A 19,223-nucleotide genomic window follows, 5' to 3' on the forward strand; every position below is an offset into this window, starting at 1 on the left:
GTAATCGTTGACACTCCAACCACTGTCAGCATTTGTTACTCTGTCTAAACTTTAAGTTGTTGAATTAAGTAATTAGACAAGATAAGAACTCCTTTTTCCTTGGGTGATTGGTTGTATTAGTGAGTAATGAGAGTGTTGCATTGACTGATTTCCATGAATATTGAAAAGACTTTTTTATCCTATTAATTGTGCAGGGGTCTGATTTTTGACACATTATACGGAAACTTGCTGAAGGTTGATGCATATGGGAACATCCTGGTCTGTGCCCATGGATTCAACTTCATGAAGGGGTGAGTGGCGAGCCTCTGCTGATTTCCCCTGTGTTACTGTGTGGGTTTGACTCTCTGCGTAATCCAACACAGCTTGTCATTATCGTAAAATGATGTAATTATATTTTTGCATGTTTGTTAATATTGAAATAAAATGTTAACTGATTTTACTTGTAATGATACTGTATCATGCATGGGTATATAAGATTTTAAGAACTAGAAGCAGGAGTAGGCAATTCAGGCTCTCGAGCCTGCCCTGCCGTTCAATACAATCATGGCTAATCTCATTTCGGCCTAAATTCCAATTTCCTGCCCTCTCCCCATAATCTTTCAACCCGTTACTAACTAAAAATCTGTCTATCTCCTCCTTAAATTTATTCAGCGTCCCAGCATCCACTGCACTCTGAGGTAGTGAATTCCACAAATTCACAACCCTTTGAGAAATGTAATTTCTCCTCATCTCTGATTTAAATCTACCGCCCCATAGCTTAAAACTATGGCCTCTCATTCTAGAATACCCCACAAGGGGAAACATCCGCTCCACGTCTACTTTGTCTATCCCCTTTAGCATCTTATGTACCTCAATTAGAGCTTCTCTCATCCTTCTAAACTCTAGCGAGTATAAGCCTAAACTGCTCAATCTCCCCTCAGAAGACAAGCCCCGCATCTCTGGAATCAACATAGTGAACCTCCTCTGAACTGCCTCCAATGCAACTACATCCTTTGTCAAAGAATAAATCAGCAACCGCAGGTTACTTCAGGAAAGAGTACAATTTATTTAGCGCTAAACAGTACAATGGCCATTGGGAGCAGGTCACAATAAATCTGCTCAACGGCACAACATTCAATAAGCAATACTTATACAATACAACTACGTGACTCCCGCATATTCACATAGTGATCTTATTAACTTGTCCTTCTTTATTCTCTTATGATTAGGTTAGCTAATTGATTTTGTCTACCCATACAGTTTTCTTGATTGTCACTTATCTCTTCTAATGATGTACTATCCATTCCCTGAGATAACATCTGATCCTTTTTATCTGAGTTATAATCTTGTAACAATCAAATAGTTATGCATCAACCGTTATCAGTGCATGCAGTTATATCTCTCAGTAGGTCAGGTAATCAGTAAGTTAACTAGATAATTACATCAGATGCAAGACAGACAGTTTTACAAAGACAAAAATAAAAATACCTGGAAAAACTCAGCAGGTCTGGCAGCATCTGTGGACAAGAACACAGTTAACGTTTCGAGTCCAAATGACTCTTCAACAGAACTAAGCAAAAATAGAAAAGAGGTGAAATATAAGCTGCTTTTGCTTTTATCGTAGTTTTACAAAGACAGACAGTTTACAAGACATGTTGCATCAAATTAGAACACAATCAACAGTCTACGAGACATAGAATACAAAGAACAGGGAAGATAATAAAATAAGCTGGCCACCATACTTATGTAATTAATCGTGCACAAAGATAATTTTATTCTGGCTATGCTCCAAGAATACTTTCCTGGTTTTCACACAAAGCTTACAATTTCATTTTAACATTTATCTGCATGCACATAAGGTACAAGTTAAACATAGTCAGGATTGTTAACATTTCATGTCTTCCTCCTCCTTGTCTGTGGTGGGTTTCGGTGGGCTACGGGCCAACTGGCTATTTTCTTAGCTTACTTCCTTTTACCTCTCTATTTCCTATCCTGTAATATTTTCTTTCTCACCTTCCTCAAGTAAGGGGACCAAAACTGTGCTCGGTGCTCCAGGTGTGGCCTCACCAATGCCTTGTACAGTTGCAACAACACCCCCTTATTTTTATATTCTATTCCTTTAGCAATAAATTCTCAAATTCCATTTGCCTTCCTTATTACCTGCTGTACCTGCATACTAGCTTTTAGCGATTCATGCGTGAGGACACCCAGATCCCTCTGCACTGAAGCATTCCGAAGTTTCTCTCCATTTAAATAAGTCAGCTTTTTATTCTTCCAACTGAAATGGATAACCACTCACTTATCCATGTTAAACTCCATCTGCCAAATTTTGGCCCATTCACCTAATCTGTCCATATCCATTTGTAAATTTATTATTTCTTCTTTGCAAGTTTCCTACTTATTTTGGTGTCATCTGCAAATTTAACTATACTGTGAGGACCTGCCTACTTAAGTTATAGGGTGTGCTCTCTCTCCCAAAATTTCACTGTGTATAATGAGGCTCTTGGCTGGTAGTTCAATCTTAAAGACCAGAGGCACTCCCAAAAAGGCCAGACTGTTGGACAGGGCCAGGGCTCTGATCACTGTGCCCCACTGAGAGTCTTTTTCATTCTTTCATGGGGTGTGGGTGGCACTGGTTGGGCCAGCATTTATTGTGCTTCCCTAATTGCCCTTAAGAAGGTGGTGGTGAGCCACCTTGAACCACTGCAGTCCATGTGGTGTAGGCACATGTTTGACCCACGGTGCTTTAGGGAGGGAGTTCTAAGATTTTGACCCAGCCGCAGTGAAGATAGTTCCATGTCAGGATAGTATATGACTTGGAGGGGATCTTGCAGAAGATGGTGTTTCAATGTGTCTGTTTGCCTTCTAAATGGTAGATTTCACAGGTTTGGAAAGCACTATCGAAGGAGCCTTGCTGAGTTGCTGCAGTGCTTCTTGTAGATGGTACACACTGCTGCCACTATATGCTGATGTTGGAGGGAGTGAATGTTTAAGGTTGTGGTTTTCACATTCTCTTCTCCAGACAGCAGTAGAGGCTGGGTCATTGAATATGTTCAAGTCTGAATTAGGCATTTTTTGATTGACAAGGGAGTTGAGGGTTCTGTGGGACAGGCAGGAAAGTGGAGTTAAGACCACGTCAGATCAGCTATGATTGGCGGAGCAGGCTATTCCTACTCCTATTTCTTAAGACCTTATGAGGGAGGTTCTTGAACTGATCAGATGAGAGTATTGCTGAAGAAGGATAATGCATTACCTTGATAAAGTGTACGGGCATAATACAATCCACTACCTCCACCCTGCCTGACCACCCTGACCCATATATGCTAACATAAACTTAAGTGACAACACTGTTTCACATATGTGTATCATTGCAGCTGTAGGAATTTCTTAATTGCAAGTCAACAGTTCTGACCCCTGGACTGGAAGTGGTACAGCACAAGTGGCTGGATATCACGAGTGAATGGCAGAAATAGATGATTGGAGCTGATGCTTGTTTCACAGTCTGTCCCTGCTTGCCCATCTTGCATCTGTGACGTTCACAGAGTGGTGCCCCTCAATCTATATATAAAACCAATGGTCTCTCTGTGATGGAGAGAGATGACAATGGTCCTTTCTGGACTATGGCTGATGACTTAATTATTCACTTACATGGTCCATCCTGGGTTAACCTGCTGTTGTGTAGAGCCGTAGACCCTTAGAAAAGTTACAGTGCAGAAAGAGGCGATTCAGCCCATCATGTCCAATTTTTGTGTCATCTGCAAATTTCCCAACCATAGCTCCCACATTTATGTCCTAATCATATTCAGCAAACAGCAAGGGCTCAAACACTGAGCCCTGTGGAACACCACTGGAAACTGTTTCCAATTCGCAAAAACATCTATCGACCATTACCCTTTGTCTCCTGTCACTGAGCCAACTTTGGATCCAACCTGCCGCCTTCCCCTGTATTCCGTGGGATTTCACTTTTCTGATTAGTCTGCCATGTGGGACCTTGTCAAATGCCTTGTTAAAATCCATGTAGACAGCATCCACTGCATTACTACCCTCATCAATCCTCCTTGTTACTTCCTTAAAAAATTCTATTGTTAGTAAGACAGGATCTTCCCCAACAAAACCATGCTCTCTCTTCCTGATTAACCTGTGCCTTTCTAAGTGACAGTTTGTTCTCCCTCTCAGAATTGTTTCCAATAATTTGCCCACCACCAAGGTCAGACTGACTGGCCTATAATTTTCTGGCCTATCCCTTGCACCCTTTTTAAATAACGGTACAACATTTGCAGACCTCCAATCTTCTGATACCTCACCTATATCTAGTGAGGATTGGAAAATGATCCTCAGAGTATCCACTATTTCCTCCCTGACTTCCTTTAACAGCCTGGGATACAATCCATCCAGCCCTGGTGATTATCTACCTTCAAGGATGTCAGTCCCTGCAGTATTTCCCCTCTCACAATGCTTATTGTATCTAATATTTCACACCCCTCTAACTAGAATGTCTGCACCATCCCTCTTCTTAGTGAAGACGGAGACAAAGTACTCATTGAGAATCCTGCTCACATCTCCAGCACCAACGCACAAGTTACGATGTACATCTCTGATATACCCTACCCTTTCTTGCTCTTAATGTACTGGTAAAACATCTTTCAGTTTTCTTTGATTTTACCTGCCAATATTTTATCATATCCTCCTTTTGCTTTCCTAATTTTTACTTCACCCCCCTGTACTTTCTGTACTCCTAGGCTTTCAATTGTATTTCTACTGTACTGTTTTGTGACTTCATAAGCTTTCTTTTTCTGCTTTATCTTGGCCGGTATGCTTCTGGATAACCAGGGGGCTCTAGATTTGACAGTACCACTTTTTTTTTATGGGGACATGTCTACTCTGTGCCCGAAGAATTTTGCTTTTGAATGCCTCCCATTGATTTGACACTGTTTTTCACTTCCTGGGCAGGGAGCCAGGAATATGTTATTGATAAAGCATGATTTTCCTATGCTAATGGAATAATGTCACTTGGTGCTAACAGATAACTGTGTTATGTGACATGTGTGTGTTTTGTGCAGCCCAGAAATAAGGGAGCAATATCCAAACAAGTTTATTCAGCGAGATGATACCGAGCGCTTTTACATCCTCAACACCCTCTTCAATTTGCCAGGTAATGTTCCTTGTTTCTGATGTGTGGGGGGTGGGGGATGCTGGAAGGGGGGTACTTGAGGTGGTGAGGGAACCAGAGGGAGAAGCATAACCTTTGCCACTTGGAGAAAGATAAAACCTGTGCCCTTGGAGGGGAGAGTATGAAAGTTACTGAGGCCGTTTCTTGGCATTTTTATGTAAGTAATTGGAATATAGTTCCCAAATTTTAAAAAAATCCTGCAATCCCACGAACAATAAAATTTACCTCATTGAGGTTACTATAAACTCAGTGACCTTAATTAATTACCGGTGGAAGACTAGCTGTTAGTCCCTGAAATCCTGGGTAAGGTACCAGGGTCTTATTGGCCTGACACTCAGTTCATGTCTTGGGAGGGAAAATGCAGGAAGTGGCACAGCCACTGTATAACATTTCACAAGCTACTCATTGCTGGACTAGTCAGCAAGATACAGAGCCCCATGTTTAGGCACTTGTAAAGACACCTTTTATGTAGATAACTTCATTCTTAGGTTGTCATTTTGTCCCTTTCAACACACTGTGGTGGCTTTACTTAGTGACCTTCTGACCGGCTGTTGTGAAATATGAGGGTGCAGTGGCGTGACACTATGTTCTTTAGCAACTAATGGACAGTACCATGTCTTGTGTTCTCCGGCACGGTGCTTTGACAAGCCGCTGATTCAAGCTGCTTTCTTGGCGTTCCGTTCCAAGTTGTGAAAACCTTCTTGTATGTTTTCATCCAGTCACTGCTCACTAAGTATCTTACAGTATTTTCCCATTTTGCATTCCTTGGTGCTGGTTGTTACTGTTGTTTTAGGTGCTAAGGGTGTCTGAGTCCGAGTTTGTTTCTCACTGGGGTTCCTGTTATCTTTCCCTCTGCAGAGACCTATCTGTTTGCTTGTCTGGTTGATTTTTTTACGAATTGCCCCCGATACACAAGGTAAGCATTGGTCTGCTTGGGGATGAGCTCACACCCACTGGATGCAGGGCTGCATCCATCTGGGAGCACTGGGGCTACCCTTTGGGCTCCCAGTGGGTTTGCTAGGGTCTCTTCCATTTTCTCAGCTATGAAGTTTTCACACTGGCGAGATACTTTATACATGTAAATATAGAGTTACTCCTTGATGTAATTACATTGGGCATTCTGTGATGGACCAGTCTGTGTAACAAAGCATGTACATTCCACCTTATCATGGGCTCTACCCACTCATTTAATCTCCCTCCCCAGTCGATTTACACACACTGATCTCTAAAGGTAAGTGACCAAAGCAGCAGAACATTAGTCCAACCTCAAGGTTTATCCCTGGCCTGCTGACCCATCCTGAGCAATACAGAAACCATGGAACCCCTTGGAGTATTTCCTAATCCTGGTCAGAACCTACCCCTATTACAACCCCATTCTCAGCTAGATATTTATCCAGCTCTTTTATGAGGGAGTGACAGTGGTTGATTTTTGCTGTGCCTAATCCTTCGCCCCTCCTGTGCAGTTTTCCAAATGTTGCTGTCCTGGTGACCGCAATCGAGTAATTGGAAATTTAAGCTCAAAGAGAAGTAAAGAAAACGTCTGAAGATGGACAGACTTTTGAGTCTTTATTACCTATTTGTGCTTTCTTGGATAGTGAACTTTGTGCTGACATGTACAGTGTCTGTGCCTCTCATTTTTTGATGCTCTCTCTTGTATGTCCCTCAATCTTGCCTCCACTGAAAAACGTTCCGTTCTGAACTTACAAGGAGGGTATTCTTGTAACATGAGCCTTAAATACCAGATTCATCCTTGTCGCTTTTCTGTGAACTCTGTCAGTGTCCATTAAAGGTAGAGAGTTTAAACTAGCCTACTGTTCCAATTCTGCTCCCAAGTGGACCACCTTATCATGGGCTCTACCCACTCATTGAATCCAGCTCTGTTCCAAATGATTGGAACATGGTGCATGGCTTTCTGGGGACACAGGAGAATTGTCTGTGAAGAGCAATTGCTTCGACATGTAAGTGTGAATTGTAGGTTGGACTGATATTCAGAAGCTTTGCTTGATTGGGCTCAGAGATGTTTCTGACTTTCATCTCCATAACCTGTGATTGTCTGCCTCTCTCTCTACCCCCTCTTTTGCTCGCTCGCGCTCTCTCTCTCTCAATGGAGTCCATGATAAAGCAGACTGTGCAAGGCTTAGCAATGAGTCTGCTTGCTGGTTCAGGTGATATCTTGTTGCATTCTTTCCTTTGGTTGCCATTGACTGTTCTTGTGCTGGTGTCGGAGGAGAACTTGCCTGATCTGATGTTCTTTACACACAGCTGTGAAACAGGATTTAAAGATGGTGATCTCTTCATGTCGTACAAGAGCATGTTCCAGGATGTGCGGGAAGCTGTCGACTGGGTCCACTACAAAGTAATTAGTTTGGATTTTACTTTGTATCTAGTGGGTCTGAAATTGATCTGTGAATCGTAAATTATGAACCTCCAGCCTGAATAAGATTGTTTTAAATACCGAGACCTTGAAATAGAGACTTGTGTACCCATGCTCACATAGGCTTGTATCACTCTCCTGAACGGGCTGGTGCATATGGATATACAATCAAACCCTGCCATCAAGTGATACAAAGGAGAACTGCAGCATTTAATAATATTGTGGGAGTTGTGGTAGATCTTGCCTCAAGTGATCTTTGTAACCAAACTCATTATACTGCACCCAGCTGCACAATCTAATAGCGAACACTTTTTAAAATCACACCAATCCACAGTAATTAATCTTAGTGTTTCAGTGCTGCTTTCTGCACACACAAGAATGAGTGTCTCGTGTACAGATTATGGGGTAAGAGCACTCTGCTGTATGCACATTCTGACTCTCATTTTATTTAGGGATCTTTGAAAGAGAAGACTTTGGAAAACCTGGTGACCTATGTTGTGAAAGAGGTGAGTTAGCGAGCGCTGCATGCTGATTCTCTGCTGCTGGTCTCTTAAGAGTCTCTGGAAGTGCATCATTTGGGGGCTGTGGGGAGGCCGCTGCAGGGGCCCCGGGTGGCGGGGGGAGCTGTAGGGGGCCCAGGTGGCGGGGGGAGCTGCAGGGGGCCCCGGGTGGCGGGGGGAGCTGCAGGGGGCCCCGGGTGGCGGGGAGAGCTGCAGGGGCCCCGGGTGGCGGGGGGAGCTGCAGGGGCCCCAGGTAGGGGGGGGAGCTGCAGGAGCCCCAGGTAGTGGGGGGAGCTGCAGGGGTCCCGGGTGGCGGGGGGAGCTGCAGGGGGCCCCGGGTGGCAGGGGGAGCTGCAGGGCACTGGTAGGGGTGTGCTGTGGGGAACCTGGGTTGTGCTCTGAAGGTGGGGAGTTGAAGCTAAGTGGTATTATGGGGAATCGGGGGTGGGGGGAAGAAATGGCACTGCGGGTTCCCAGGAGTACAGTGGGGAACTTGATGCTGCTTTGGAGTTAGGGGTGCATGCCATATTGCCAAGCATTGGTACAGGGACCAGGTGGTGGCCTTTCTGGTTGACGTAAAGCAAATTGTTTGACATGTAGTTTTGTTTCTCTTTCAGCCTAAGCTCGCGCTGCTGCTGAGCCGAATGAATGAAGTTGGCAAAGTGTTTCTGGTCACAAACAGTGATTACACCTACACCAATGTGAGTATCTCATCAAGGATTAGACAGACATAGCCTGCTTGGCGTTGTCCATCGAACAATATGTGCAATGTACCCTGTGCTAATGGTGGGCCTGCCTGAAATGCTGCCTATTCATCCCCAGTGCCTCTGTCTTGGGAAAGGAAGAGAAACAGTTTAAAAATTGCATGATTACAAATCAACAAGCACCGGAATGTAGTTTTTTTTTAATATTGATTCAGGGTATGTGGGCTTCGCTGGCTGGGCCAGCATCTGTTGCCCATCCCTAGCTGCCCTTGAGAAGGTGGTGATGAGCTGCTTTCTTGAACCGTTGCAGTTCATGTGGTGTAGGTACACCCACAGTGCTGTTAGGACGGGAGTTCCATGATTTTGACCCAGTGACAGTGAAGGAAAGGCGATATATTTCCAAGTCAGGATGGTGAGTGACTTGGAGGGGAACTTCCAGGTGGTGGTGTTCCCATCTATCTGCTGCCCTTGTCCATTTAGATGGTAGTGGTCATGAGTTTGGAATGTGCTGTCGAAGGAGCCTTGCTGAATTCTTGCAGTGCATCTTGTAGATAGTACAGGCTGCTGCCATTGTGTGTTGGTGGTGGAGGGAGTGAATGTTTGTTTGTGGATGTGGTGCCAGTCAAGCGGGCTGCTTTGTCCTGGATGCTGTCGAGCTGCTTGAGTGTTTGTGGGAGCTACACTCATCCAGGCAAGTGAAGGGTATTCCATCACACTCCTGACTTGTGCCTTGTAGATGGTGGACAGGCTTTGGGGAGTCAGGAGGTGAATTACCCGTCGCACTATTCCTAGCCTCTGACCTGCTCTTGTAGCCACAGTACTTATATAGAACAAGGAACAAAGAAAAGTACAGCACAGGAACAGGCCCTTCGGTCCTCCAAGCCTACGCCGATCATATTGCCCGTCAACTAAAACATTTTGCACTTCCGGGGTCGTATCCCTCTATTCCCATCCTATTCATGTATTTGTCAAGCTGCCTCTTAAATACCACTATCGTACCTGCTTCCATCACCTCCTCTGGCAGCGAATTCCAGACACTCACTACCCTCTGCGTAAAAAAACTTGCCCCGCACATCTCCTCTATAGTTTTCTCCTCTCACCTTAAATCTATGTCCCCTATTAATTAACTCTTTCACCCACTTCCACTATGGCTAGTCCAGTTCAGTTTCTGGTCAATGGTAACCCCCAGGATGTTGACATTGGGGGATTCAGTGATGGTAATGCAATTGAACATCAAAGGGCAACGGCTGGATTCTCTCTTGTTGGAGATGGTCATTGCCTGACACTTGTGTGGCACGAATGTTACTTGCTACCTGTCAGCCAAGCCTGGATATTGTCCAGGTCTTGCTGCATTTGGACATGGGCTACTTCAATATGAAGCAGTCTGAGAGTATGAACAATCCGTGGGCATCCTTCAAAATGTCCAGATCGGGTTAATGATTCCTTTGGTTTTCTGCACATCCTGTGAAACATTGCTCAAATTTGAAAGCTGCCTTTTCCATTTGTTCCCAGTCAGGATTTAGGCTGGCTCCTGAACTCATCAATCTCACATCTTTGAAACATTTTTTGTTTTGCTGTAAGTGTTAACAAATCCACTGAATGGATTCTAGAATCAACGGGGCTGAGCAGAGCCTTTTAACATGTAATATCGATCAGATGTGGGACAGATGTAAAAACCAAGGTTTATTCATTCACTATAAGCCAAATATTTGCATTGATCAAATAATGAGATGCTCGACATCCTTCAACCTCCAATAGGAAGCCTTTGTTTTTAACCTTTAACAGAATGATCCTTATTCTTTTAACAACAAATGAGCAAAGATTTATGGCTGCCAGCCTCTGCAGTTGCAGCAGCCTGGGACATTTATCTACTTGCCTTTGAAAGAGAATGGAGCCAGTTTCTCTCTCCTCTCTCCTCCTCTGACTAACAGCATATATCCAATGACAGCTGGGAGTGTGCAAATGTGACCGTGCAAACTATCTTTGTGAATTCATTGGTAGCTGAGTGTAAATGTTCCCCCTTATGGTGTGTTGATATTCAGCATTGCCCCCAATCACAGGCTTTGTTGCTGATGATTCTAATGATTCTCTTTATTTTACAGAAAATCATGACGTATATGTTTGATTTTGCGCATGGCCCCAAGGTAGGTGATGTTTGTGGAATTGTAGCAGTGAAGTGGGAGCAATTAATCTGTCAACAGAGCAGGTCGATGAGAGGGAATAGCTAGTTTTGTTCTAGGAGTTTCTGATTACTTGCTTGTTGACTGATACTGAGACAGTAAATGGGGAGAAGACAGTGCTATTTATAAAATGTATAAGGGACTCCTCCTGAGATCAATGTGTTTGCACGAGCAACAGCACAAAATGGACGCACACAACGTTAAAAAAAAACTGCTCCAAGATATAGAACCCTGTGGATAAATAAGGAGATTAGAAATAAACTAAAATTGAAGAAGAGGGTATATGGGGGTCAGGAGGTATGATTAAATCAGAGAGATTTGGAGAATAAGTGGCCAAAAAAGCAATAAGGAAATCAAGGAGGGAGAATGTGGAGAAAATCTAAGTATGAAAAAGAATAATAAAATGGAATTCATTTTTAACCTTTAACAAAATTATCCCTATTCTTTCAACAGCATAAATTCTAAAATCCATCAGTAAAGAATTATTAAATGTGTGGTGGGACCCCAGGAGAGGGGATATTAAACCAGGATTCTCACCCTGTTGGGCTGTCGTTCACTTGTTTGTGTGCAACTCTGCTGTGTCTCTCACACGCATCTGCAAACTCTCTCTTGCCATTGTGCATCCTAGTGGTCTCTCATCTCATCACTCTTTCTTTGTATCTGTGTTTTCTCTGACTGTGTGTCCATGTGTGTCCCATTCTGTTTCTGGTTCTGCCTCTCAGTCTTCTGCTCTCTTACATGCTCTGGGTCTCTCAAGCATTCTGTCCTGATGTGACTCCTGCTTCCTGTTTCACTAAAGCAAGTTATCTGCAGTGAGATATTTCACTGGCATTTTGTGTGCGGTCCAGGAGTTTATCTGTAACTCCCCTTGCCCTTTAGATATGGAGTGTAGACTGTGGCCTGCAATAATGGCTCTGAATGTTTGAAATTCTTGCTGACACGTCTTGTTTTGCTGTAGCCTGGAAGTGCCCACCGTCCCTGGCAATCATACTTCGATCTGGTTGTAGTGGATGCTCGGAAGCCACTGTTCTTTAGTGAGGGAACAGTTCTGCGTCAAGTAGACACAGTGAGTATGGTTAGAGCTTTGGCTTAAATTCAGCTCTTCATTTTGGATTGAGAGTGGATGAAATGGATTTCACTGTAGGCAAATGTGAGGCCCTTGCCTTTGGACCTAAAAGAGGATAAAACAGGCTACTTTCAAAATGGTGAAAAGCTAGAATCAGCGGAGGACCGAAGAAACTTGAGGGCCCCAGGTACATACATCGTTAAAACGTCATGAACAGGTACAGAAAATATTTAAAAGGGCTAATGGAATGCTAGCCTTTATTTCTAGAGACTAGAATCCAATAGGGTAGGAGTCATGCTTCAGCTACACAAAGCCCTGGTTAAACCACACCTGGAGTTACTATGAACAGTTCTGAGCCCCACACATTAGGAAGGACATATTGATTTTGGAAAGGAGTGCAGCGTAGGTTTACCAGGATGATACCTGGACTCCATGGGTTAAGTTACGAGGGGAGATTATACAAACGAGGATTGTACTCTCTGGAATTTAGACGGTCAAGGAGTGCTTTGATCAAAGCTTTCAAGATATTAAAGGGAACAGGTTGGGTACAGAGAGAGAGAGAGAGAAACTATGTCTGCTGGTCCAGGACTAAGGGGCATAGTCTAAAAGTTAGAGTCAAACTTTTCAGGAATGAAATTAGAATGGTCAAAGGGCGGTAGAAGTTTGGAACTCTCTTCTGAAGACAGCAGTTGATGCCTAATCAATTGCAATTTTAACTCTTGGTAGATTTTGTTAGCCAGTATGAATGGATATGGAGATGGGCCACGGATGAGCCATGATTTCACTGAATAGTGGAACATATTCAAGAGGCTGAATGGCCCCTGTTTGTTCCTATGTTTATAAAGCATAATTAGACCTCAGCTGGAGTATTATGTTTAATTCAGGGCTCAACACTTTGGGAAGTTTGAAGAGGGTGCAAAGTACATTTACTAGAATAGTGCTGGGGTGAGGGAATTCAGTTACTTGGAGAGACTGGAGAAGCTGGGATAAGTGTCCTTAGAAACAAAGACAGTTAAAGTGGATTTAATAGAGTTGCTCAAAGAATAAACTGTTTCCACTGACATGGGAGTCAGTAACCAAAGGACACAAGTTTAAGGTAATTGATGAAAGAACCAGAGAGGAGATGAACAGTACTTATGCAACTGGTTGTCATGCCTCCATGTTCTAGATTTCTCAGCTCTGTATGTATCCTGCCAAATCCCTACAGAATTTTCTAAGTTTCATTTTCAATTCCTACTCCAGACTCAATTTACTCAGCCTTTCATAATAGGACAGCCCTAACATCACAGGAACCAATCTAGCGAACCTTTGCTGTACCTCGTCCAGTGAAAGTCGACCCTGTCTTAAATATGCAGATCAAAACTGCACACAGTACTCCAGATCTGGCCCCACCAATTAATCCCATTGCCCTGCTCTTTTTCCATAGCCCTTTCAGGCAGCACATTCCAGACCATCATACCTTGCTGTATAAAATTTTTTTTCTTTATTGTGTCTCTGGCTCTTTTGCTAAAAATCTTAAGTCTGTATCCTCCGGTAACCAATTCCTTCAGTCTCCAGAAGCAGTTTCCCCTTAGTGACTCTATCAAAGCTCTTCATGATTTTAAACACCTCTGTCAAATCTCCCATTAGCCAATGAAAGGTCAGTGACCTAAAACATTAACTCTGTTCATCTCTCTCCATAGATGCTGCCAGATCTGCTGACTGAATATTTGCAGCATTTTCAGGTTCTACTCCCATTAACCTTTCTTGTTCTAAGAAGACCAACCCCAGTTTTTTCAGCCTCTTCACAGAACTGAAGTCCCTCATCCCTGGTACCATTCTAGTCAATCTACCCTACAGCCTCTACAAGTCCTTGACATCCTTTCTAAAGTGGGGAGCCTGGAATTGAACACACTGCCCCTGCTGATGCCTAACCAGTGTTTTATAAAGTTTTCACAGAATCACAGAGTGCAGAAGAGGCCCTTTGACCCATCGAGCCCGCACCAACACATGAGAAACACTTGTCCTACCTATCTAATCCCATTTACCAGCACTTGGCCCATAGCCTTGAATGTTATGATGTGCCAAGTGCTCATCCAAGTACTTTTTAAAGGATGTGAGGCAACCCTTCTCCACCACCCTCCCAGGCAACGCATTCCAGACTGTCGCCACCCTCTGGGTAAAAAAGTACCCCCCCCAAACCCCCTGCCTCTCACCTTGAACTTGTATCCCCTCGTGACTGACCCTTCAACTAAGGGAAGCAGCTGCTCCCTATCCACCCTGCCCATGCCCCTCATAATCTTGTACACCTCGATCAGGTCACCCCTCAATCTTCTCTGCTCCAATGGAAACAATCCAAGTCTATCCAACCTTTATTCATAACTTAAATGTTTCATCCCAGGCAACATCCTGGTGAATCTCATCTGCACCCCCTCCAGTGCAATCACATCTTTCCTATAATGTGGCAGCCAGAACTGCACACAGTACTCCAGCTGTTGCCTTACCAAGGTTCTATACAATGCCAACATGACCTCCCTACTTTTGTAATCTATGCCTCGATTGATAAAGGCAAGTGTTCCATAAAACCTTTTCACCAACACACTAACATGCCCCTCCACCTTCAGTGATCTATGGACCCACACGCCAAGGTCCCTTTGTTCCTGAGAACTTCCTAGTGTCATGCCTTTCAATGAATACTTCCGTGTTAAATTACTCCTTCCAAGATATATCACCTCACACTTTTCAGGGTTAAATTCCATCTGCCACTTATCTGCCCATTTGACCATCCCGTCTATATCTTCCTGTAGCCCAAGACACTCAACCTCACTGTTAACCACCAATCTTCATCCACAAACTTACTAATCTTACCTCCCACATAGTCATCTATGTTGTTTATATGGATGATGAATAATAGGGGACCCAGCACAAATCCCTGTAGTACAAACATAACTTCCTTGCTTTAGTGTTTCATATCTCTGTTAATAAAACCCAGAACCCCAGATGCCCTAACAACCACCTCAACTTGTCCTGCCGCCTTGAAATATTTTATTTATTCCTCCACAGGATGTGGGCACTACTGGCTAGGCCTGCATTTGTTGCTCATCCTTAATTGACCTTGAGAAGATGATGGTGACAACTTGCTTGCCAGGCCATTTCAGAGGGCAATTAAGAGTCAACCACATTGTTGTGAATCGGGATTTGTGTACTTACACACTCGGGTCCCTCTGTTTCCGCTTCACCCCCATTAAAATTGCAGCATTTTGTTTATATTGCCTCTCGTTCCTACCCAGATATATCACAGTTCTTCACTTGTCACATGTCTACCCATTTCATAAGTCCATCTACGACCTTCTGAAGTCTTATTATCCTCGCCCTGTTAACCATATTTCCAAGTTTTGTGCCATCTGCAAACTTTGATGTTATATCCTGTATAATCTTGTCCAGCTCATTATTATATATCAAAAAAGAATTGCACTGTAGTACTGTATGTGTGCTTTGTGACGATAAGATGAAACTGACTCAATTCACCAGATGTGGAGACTGGATATAAGCCTGATCTCCCACAGCTCACCTCTGACACCCTTTGATGAATTGGGTTAGTTACAGGAATATATATACATTTTATTCTGATAACAATGGGGTTCCTAGCCTGGAGGAGGTGACTGTATTAGAAGGATATTGGTGGTCTGGAGGGCGTCCAACATGTATGAAGTGTGTATTTCACTTTTTTTTTGTACAGGCAACTGGCCACCTGAAGATTGGGACACACACAGGACCCCTACAGCACGGAATTGTGTATTCGGGTGGTGAGTGCCCCAGTATTTTGTTTTCACTTTCACCCATTGGCAACCTGTTGCTTGATTTTGATATGTCCACTGTAAGGGACTAGGAGGATAGGGTTAATCAGTCCCTACACTTACACACCCTGTATCCTGCTAATATGGGGCACTACTCTATCTGGCTAGAGTTTGATGACGCTTTAAATCACTTTTACTTCCCTATCTCCCAAGCCAGGGTCCTGAGGCCAATTGTTGGGCTCCAGGATTGCACCAGCTGAGATCAGCCAGCTTGACACTCATTCGTGTGTTGGCTCGTGTGAGGGCAGCAGCTCTAGGGTGAAACTGTACCCTAGTCAAGAGTGGGGACGATGGTTGCGGGTGCACCTGGGGTTTGGGCAATGGTGGGTAGTGGTGCAGGAGATGAGCAGTCCAGATGTGAACAGTGAATTGAACCCTGCGTGGAATGGGGTGTGCAGTTATTGTGGTCTTAAGTGAGATTTTAAAAGATTTATATGAAATGGAGTAAGGGCTGAGGATGGCAGGCCAATGGGGATGGGTGTTGGGGTCAGTTGCTGTGTCTAGGCACATTTGGAAGCTGGTTTGTAGTTGTGTGCAGCCCTGGGGACTGGTACAACCTTTAACTGTCTCTTCAGGGGACTCAGAATTGTCAGAAATCATTAAGGGGATGTCAGGTCTGCTAAACCCAATAACGTCAGTATGAACCCTAAAGGTCAAAGGGAAGAAGCCACATGATTTTTGGGGGCTGTTTTTCAGGTTCTTCGGATATTATGGGTGACCTGTTGGGGGCAAAAGGCAAAGACATTTTGTACATTGGCGACCACATCTTTGGTGACATCCTGAAATCGAAGAAGCGACAAGGCTGGAGAACGTTCCTAGTCATTCCTGAACTTGCACAAGAGCTGCATGTCTGGACTGATAAGAGCAGTAAGAATGCAACGCAGACTGATGTGTATTAACTGTTGTTTACAACTCCTCAGATTTTTTGGGAGCCAGATGCCAGGAAGTTCTCACCCAATCTAATGTCTGTTCCTGCTTCAATTTTCTTTCATCTGGCCAGTGACCCCATGCTGGGGCTTCGGGCACTGAGCTCCCTCTCTCAGCTCACCCAGATCGATATTTGTGTGCCATGTGGTCAGTATCTCACTATGTATGAACAAGGCGCAAGAGTAAGCCATTTGGCCCCTGGAGCCTGCTGTACCATTTAATCAGACCGTGGCTGATCTGACAGCAACCTGAAATCTGCATCCTGCCTATTCCCCGATAACCTGTCAACCCCTTGCTTACCAAGAATCTACCCACCTCTGCTTTAAAAATATTCAAAGACTCTGCTTCCACCACCTTTTCTGGAAGAGCATTCCAAAGACTCATGACCCCCTGAGAAAAAAATTTCACCTCATCTCCGTTTTAATTGGGCGACCCCTTATTTTTAAAGAGTGACCCCTAGTTCTAGATTCTCCCACAAGAGGAAACATTCTCTCCACATCCACCCTGGCAAGACCCCTCAGGATCTTTATATGTTTCAATCAAGTGGTCAGCAATGTAGCAATGTTTGACGACACCCCCCCCTGCCCACATGCCGCCACAGTCTGTATGTTTTCTGTATCACAGCACAGTGACTTTCCTTTCTTTTCCAGCTTTGTTTGAGGAATTGCAGAGTCTGGATGTGTTTCTGGCTGAACTGTACAAGTGAGTATCAACAAGGTTTTGGAGTGATAGGTCAAAAAGAGTAGAGTAATTAAACCAGGTTACTGAAAACTGATTAAACAGCTCATTAGCTTTGCATTAAACATGAAAATGAATAGCTACATAGAATGATTGCAGGTACCTGAGAGATTTGGTTGGGTCTTGAATGTTAACGGAACCCCTTGATTAGATTCTAGCCTGGGAGTCACTCCTGGGTATCTGTTATTCTATCTATATATAGATTACTCAAACTTTTTGATAACTTCATGCTATTAGAATTTTCTGCTCTTAATTATTTAACGTTACCTTTTTGCCAACTGCCTAATCTTTTTGTTTCCTCTCCTCAGACACCTGGATAGCAGCAGTAATGAGCGGCCTGATATCAGTGCCATTCAGAGACGTATCAAGGTGAGGCCCAAGTCAGCTGTTTATGTGGGTGGTGGTTCTCTGATTTTGTAAAGGCTTTGAGAGTTAAACTTTTGGTCCATAAATTCCCAAAGAGCTGCAGTATGCTTAACATGCTCAATACTTACTGCATCCCGTAAATGAAGAGTCTTGTGGGAGTGGTACAGGCAGTGACTGGGTGATCAATTCCTCTCTTTTTCTCATGCTCCCCGTGACATGTTTTCTTCTTCTCTGGCACTCTACTCGACCTTGTGCTCTCAGCTTCCTACTGTCCTTGTCTACTCCCTACTCACTGCGCTCCCCCGTCAAACTCCTTTATCATTTCCATTCCATCCCATCCTCACTTCCCTCCCACCCTCTGCTTCTCTCTTCCCTCCCCTCCTCAATAGCTCTTGATTAAATTTCTGCACCTCTGTCGGACTATCTCAAACCATCCCTGACACCACGCTGTTGAATCTATACTGTACACTCTACGCCTTTAATGTCCTTTCTATAATGAGCAGAAACTGTACAGTACTGCAACTGAGAACTAAACAATGTTTGGATAAGTTACTGTCCTAAGTTGCATTTCCATAAAGCAGCTTTATCCTTTCCCCATCTACTTGATGTTTAGCCTCTCTGCACTTCCCCATGCTTTTAATATTTTGCTGTTCTCTCCATTCTTGATGCCATTTTGATTCCTGTGCAGTCTGTTCCCCCGATGCAGCCACCCCCTCTCACAACATCCAACAAACTTAAAGCCCTCTCTCTTGTACTACTTTTACAACCAGACTTTCCTTTTGACTTCTAGTCCTCTGCCTGTCTGGCTTAGGTACAAGACTTATTGCCACTAATGCTAGCTTTGCAGTCTGATTTTGTTAACTTTCTTACCTCGTGTCCTGCATAAGAATCTTCGTCATCCTCCCTGTGTCGTTAATTCCCAATGGACAATGAACACTACCTTTACAACCACCCCTGCCAATAAAGTCTGAACCGTGTTCAGGCTCCCACAGGCAAATTTATCTCCCCAAATCACTGAGTCCATCATCTCCCTTCACCCCTTGTCCAACCCCTCCAGCTTGTGCGTAGTTGATTGAGTTCATCACAGTACATTACAGGGTGTGGAGAGTACAATGAGTGATTCACTTTGCACCGTCTGATGTAGTGTTTCTGAAGTTTCACTGTTCTCTTGGGTGTAGTGATTCATTGGTGGAATCTGTTCCCCCTGTGCCCTGCTTGAATATCCACAATCACATCTGTCATCCCAGACACACCCTGTGAAAACCTGATGCAGATAGTTGTGTACTCATTTGTTACTTTCATAATTCAACAGTTTTTCTCAATGAATTTTTCTGAATAATTTGTTGTTTGAATGTGATTATTTGCAAAGAAATACTTGATGCC

The 19,223-nt window shown here is 43.8% G+C and overlaps 1 protein-coding gene across 3 annotated transcripts in view; it reads left to right on the top strand.

Moving 5' to 3' along the window:
* The window catches only part of nt5c2a (5'-nucleotidase, cytosolic IIa), a 106,439-nt gene that overhangs the window by 81,697 nt on the left and 5,519 nt on the right, over window positions 1-19,223 (top strand). For all 3 annotated transcript variants that reach the window (XM_041209794.1, XM_041209795.1, XM_041209797.1), the window contains 12 exons: window positions 195-290; window positions 5,040-5,131; window positions 6,008-6,065; window positions 7,412-7,505; window positions 7,976-8,029; window positions 8,641-8,724; window positions 10,830-10,871; window positions 11,866-11,973; window positions 15,692-15,758; window positions 16,506-16,676; window positions 17,387-17,438; window positions 17,783-17,843. In XM_041209794.1, coding sequence (XP_041065728.1) covers window positions 195-290; window positions 5,040-5,131; window positions 6,008-6,065; window positions 7,412-7,505; window positions 7,976-8,029; window positions 8,641-8,724; window positions 10,830-10,871; window positions 11,866-11,973; window positions 15,692-15,758; window positions 16,506-16,676; window positions 17,387-17,438; window positions 17,783-17,843 — 979 coding nt within the window. The remainder of the gene's footprint in view (window positions 1-194; window positions 291-5,039; window positions 5,132-6,007; window positions 6,066-7,411; window positions 7,506-7,975; window positions 8,030-8,640; window positions 8,725-10,829; window positions 10,872-11,865; window positions 11,974-15,691; window positions 15,759-16,505; window positions 16,677-17,386; window positions 17,439-17,782; window positions 17,844-19,223) is intronic.

Source organism: Carcharodon carcharias, chromosome 17 (assembly GCF_017639515.1).
Source record: "Carcharodon carcharias isolate sCarCar2 chromosome 17, sCarCar2.pri, whole genome shotgun sequence".
NCBI lineage: Eukaryota > Metazoa > Chordata > Chondrichthyes > Lamniformes > Lamnidae > Carcharodon > Carcharodon carcharias.